At 46.0% G+C, this 1,987-nt stretch overlaps 1 protein-coding gene across 1 annotated transcript; it reads right to left on the bottom strand.

Moving 5' to 3' along the window:
• Positions 1–931: 931 nt before the first annotated feature.
• LOC124155271 lies at positions 932–1,768 on the bottom strand. Its single transcript, XM_046528990.1, has one exon. It carries the CDS (start codon positions 1,766–1,768, stop codon positions 932–934), a length of 837 nt encoding a protein of 278 aa, XP_046384946.1.
• Between the last annotated feature and the right edge of the window lie 219 nt (positions 1,769–1,987).

Here is a 1,987-nt window from a genome sequence, read left to right as displayed (position 1 = left end):
CTATCCGGTTTCGAAATAAAAATCGGGAAATGGTCGCTCCCGCAGAGGTCGTTATGTACTGACAGCTGTAATCTAGCTCCTAAACTACAACTATAAAAATAAAAATAGACTATAAAAGTCCATAATCGAGAACTCTCCATTATGACTATTGAAACGAGTGTGTTCGCCGTTGTTGAGTAAATTAAAATTAAAATCATTAATAAAATTAGCTATCCTCTACTATTAGCTTGTGCTCTGTTGCTTCCCCAAAGGGAGTCATGCGCATTAAAATCCCCCAACAGCACGTGTGGTTTTGGAAGCTGAGCGACTAGCGACTCAAGGGCATTCTTGTTTACAGGTGCCCACTGGGGCAAGTAAACGTTACAAAAGGTAACTAACTCTGGGGTGGCTACAGAGACTGCAATTGCCTGTAGGGGGGTTCTTAACGTGATCTGGGAAGAGTAAATGCTCTCCCGGACAGCTATTGCAACCCCTCCCTGGGCTCTATTGCCACTAACATCATCAGCCCGGTAAACGCAATAGCCCTGTAGTGACATTCTGTCGGATGGTTTCAGATGGGTTTCCTGCAGACATATGCACGATGGGTAAGAATCCTTAATTAGAGCATACAGTTCCACTGTACGGTTTTAAACATAAAATTCATGATTAATAAAAAGAGATAAATGTATTAAAAACTTATACGGTCGACTACGTTCGTCGTAGTCTCGTCTTCCCCTTTCCTGGAGGATTAGCCGAGCATTTGAATTGCTTAGCTTCCTGGGAGGGATCGGCGTCCATCATATCGTCTGATACTGCGTCCTCCTCGAGGTCCGATTTTTAAAATGAGTTTTGCGTAGGAGTGTTTTGGCCTTCTTTGTTGAAGGCGAGTTTTCGCCCGAAGAGTCACTCTCCGCAGTAGCCTTAGCTTTATCCTTCGTGATGCTGATACTTGTTAAGTTCTTAGGCTTGGCGGGCAGGAGCACGCCTTTGCATGGCGCGCATACAGAAGGCGTGTGTGTCTATGCACGGCAGCGTCCACATATTTTTTGGCCGTCACCTGGCTATAGGATTTTCCAGAGAAAACAGGGTGCAGAGCTCTGAATTCTTTCTTGGCCTCTCCGTAAGTTATTTTCTTTGAGGTTTTTATTTCTTGTATTTTCTTTTCTTCTACAAATATTGGACAGGATGCTGACCACGCTGGATGTTCTCTATGGCAGTTCACACATTTTTCCTTTTCACTACAGTCTCCTTCGTGCTTCTTCAGAGAGCATCTACCACAGAGTTCCTCTCCCTTACAGTTGCCTGATGTGTGTCCATACCTTTGACAACGGAAGCATCGGATAGGCTTAGGAATATACGGTCGAACTTGGTTAGCGCTGTAGCATACATAGATGGACGAGGGAAGCTTCGGAAGGGCGAAGGTGAGGACAAAGCTGTTCGTGTCCTTTAGAGTACCGCTTCGCTTCGTTTTCAAGCGGCGGACCGATATTACATTTTGGTCTTTCAGGCCTTCTTTGATTTCCTCCTCGGTGCAGTCTGAAAGATCCCAAGATGTTACGACGCCGTCACAAGTGTTTAGTGATCGGTGGGGATCAACGTTTACTGGGACTTGGAAGAACTCTTTCAGCTCAAGCAGTCTCTTTGCTTGTCTTGAATTGTTGACCTGTATGAGGAGAGAACCTGACCGCAGTCTCTTCGCCGTTTTTACATCGCCAACCAACCCCTGGATAACTTTCGCGATTACGAAGGGAGACAATTTTTTCAAAGCTCCTTCTTCTATGCTGCTCATTACTACGTTAGAAAGGTAATCATTCTGTTGTACATTTTCCGTACATAGCCGTTTGCTGGGATTAGCCTACCTAGAGGCAATGGGTGTTGGGTTTTGGGTATCCATAGACATTGATTATATTCATCTCCGGGGCCCCACCCACCATGGAGTCCGACAAGGGGACGATGCACCGCGGGCCGGTGCAGAGCGCCAGGTTCCCCCGAAGATATAGACGTGCCC

The sequence above is a fragment of the Ischnura elegans genome, chromosome 3, assembly GCF_921293095.1.
Source record: "Ischnura elegans chromosome 3, ioIscEleg1.1, whole genome shotgun sequence".
Lineage (NCBI taxonomy): Eukaryota > Metazoa > Arthropoda > Insecta > Odonata > Coenagrionidae > Ischnura > Ischnura elegans.
Note: the sequence above shows the minus strand (reverse complement) of the source record. Positions and strands in the feature narration are given on the sequence as shown.

Coding starts and splice junctions, on each gene's coding strand:
- LOC124155271 (XM_046528990.1), bottom strand. CDS start 1,768: ATGAGCAGCATAGAAGAAGGAGCTTTGAAAAAATTGTCTCCCTTCGTA.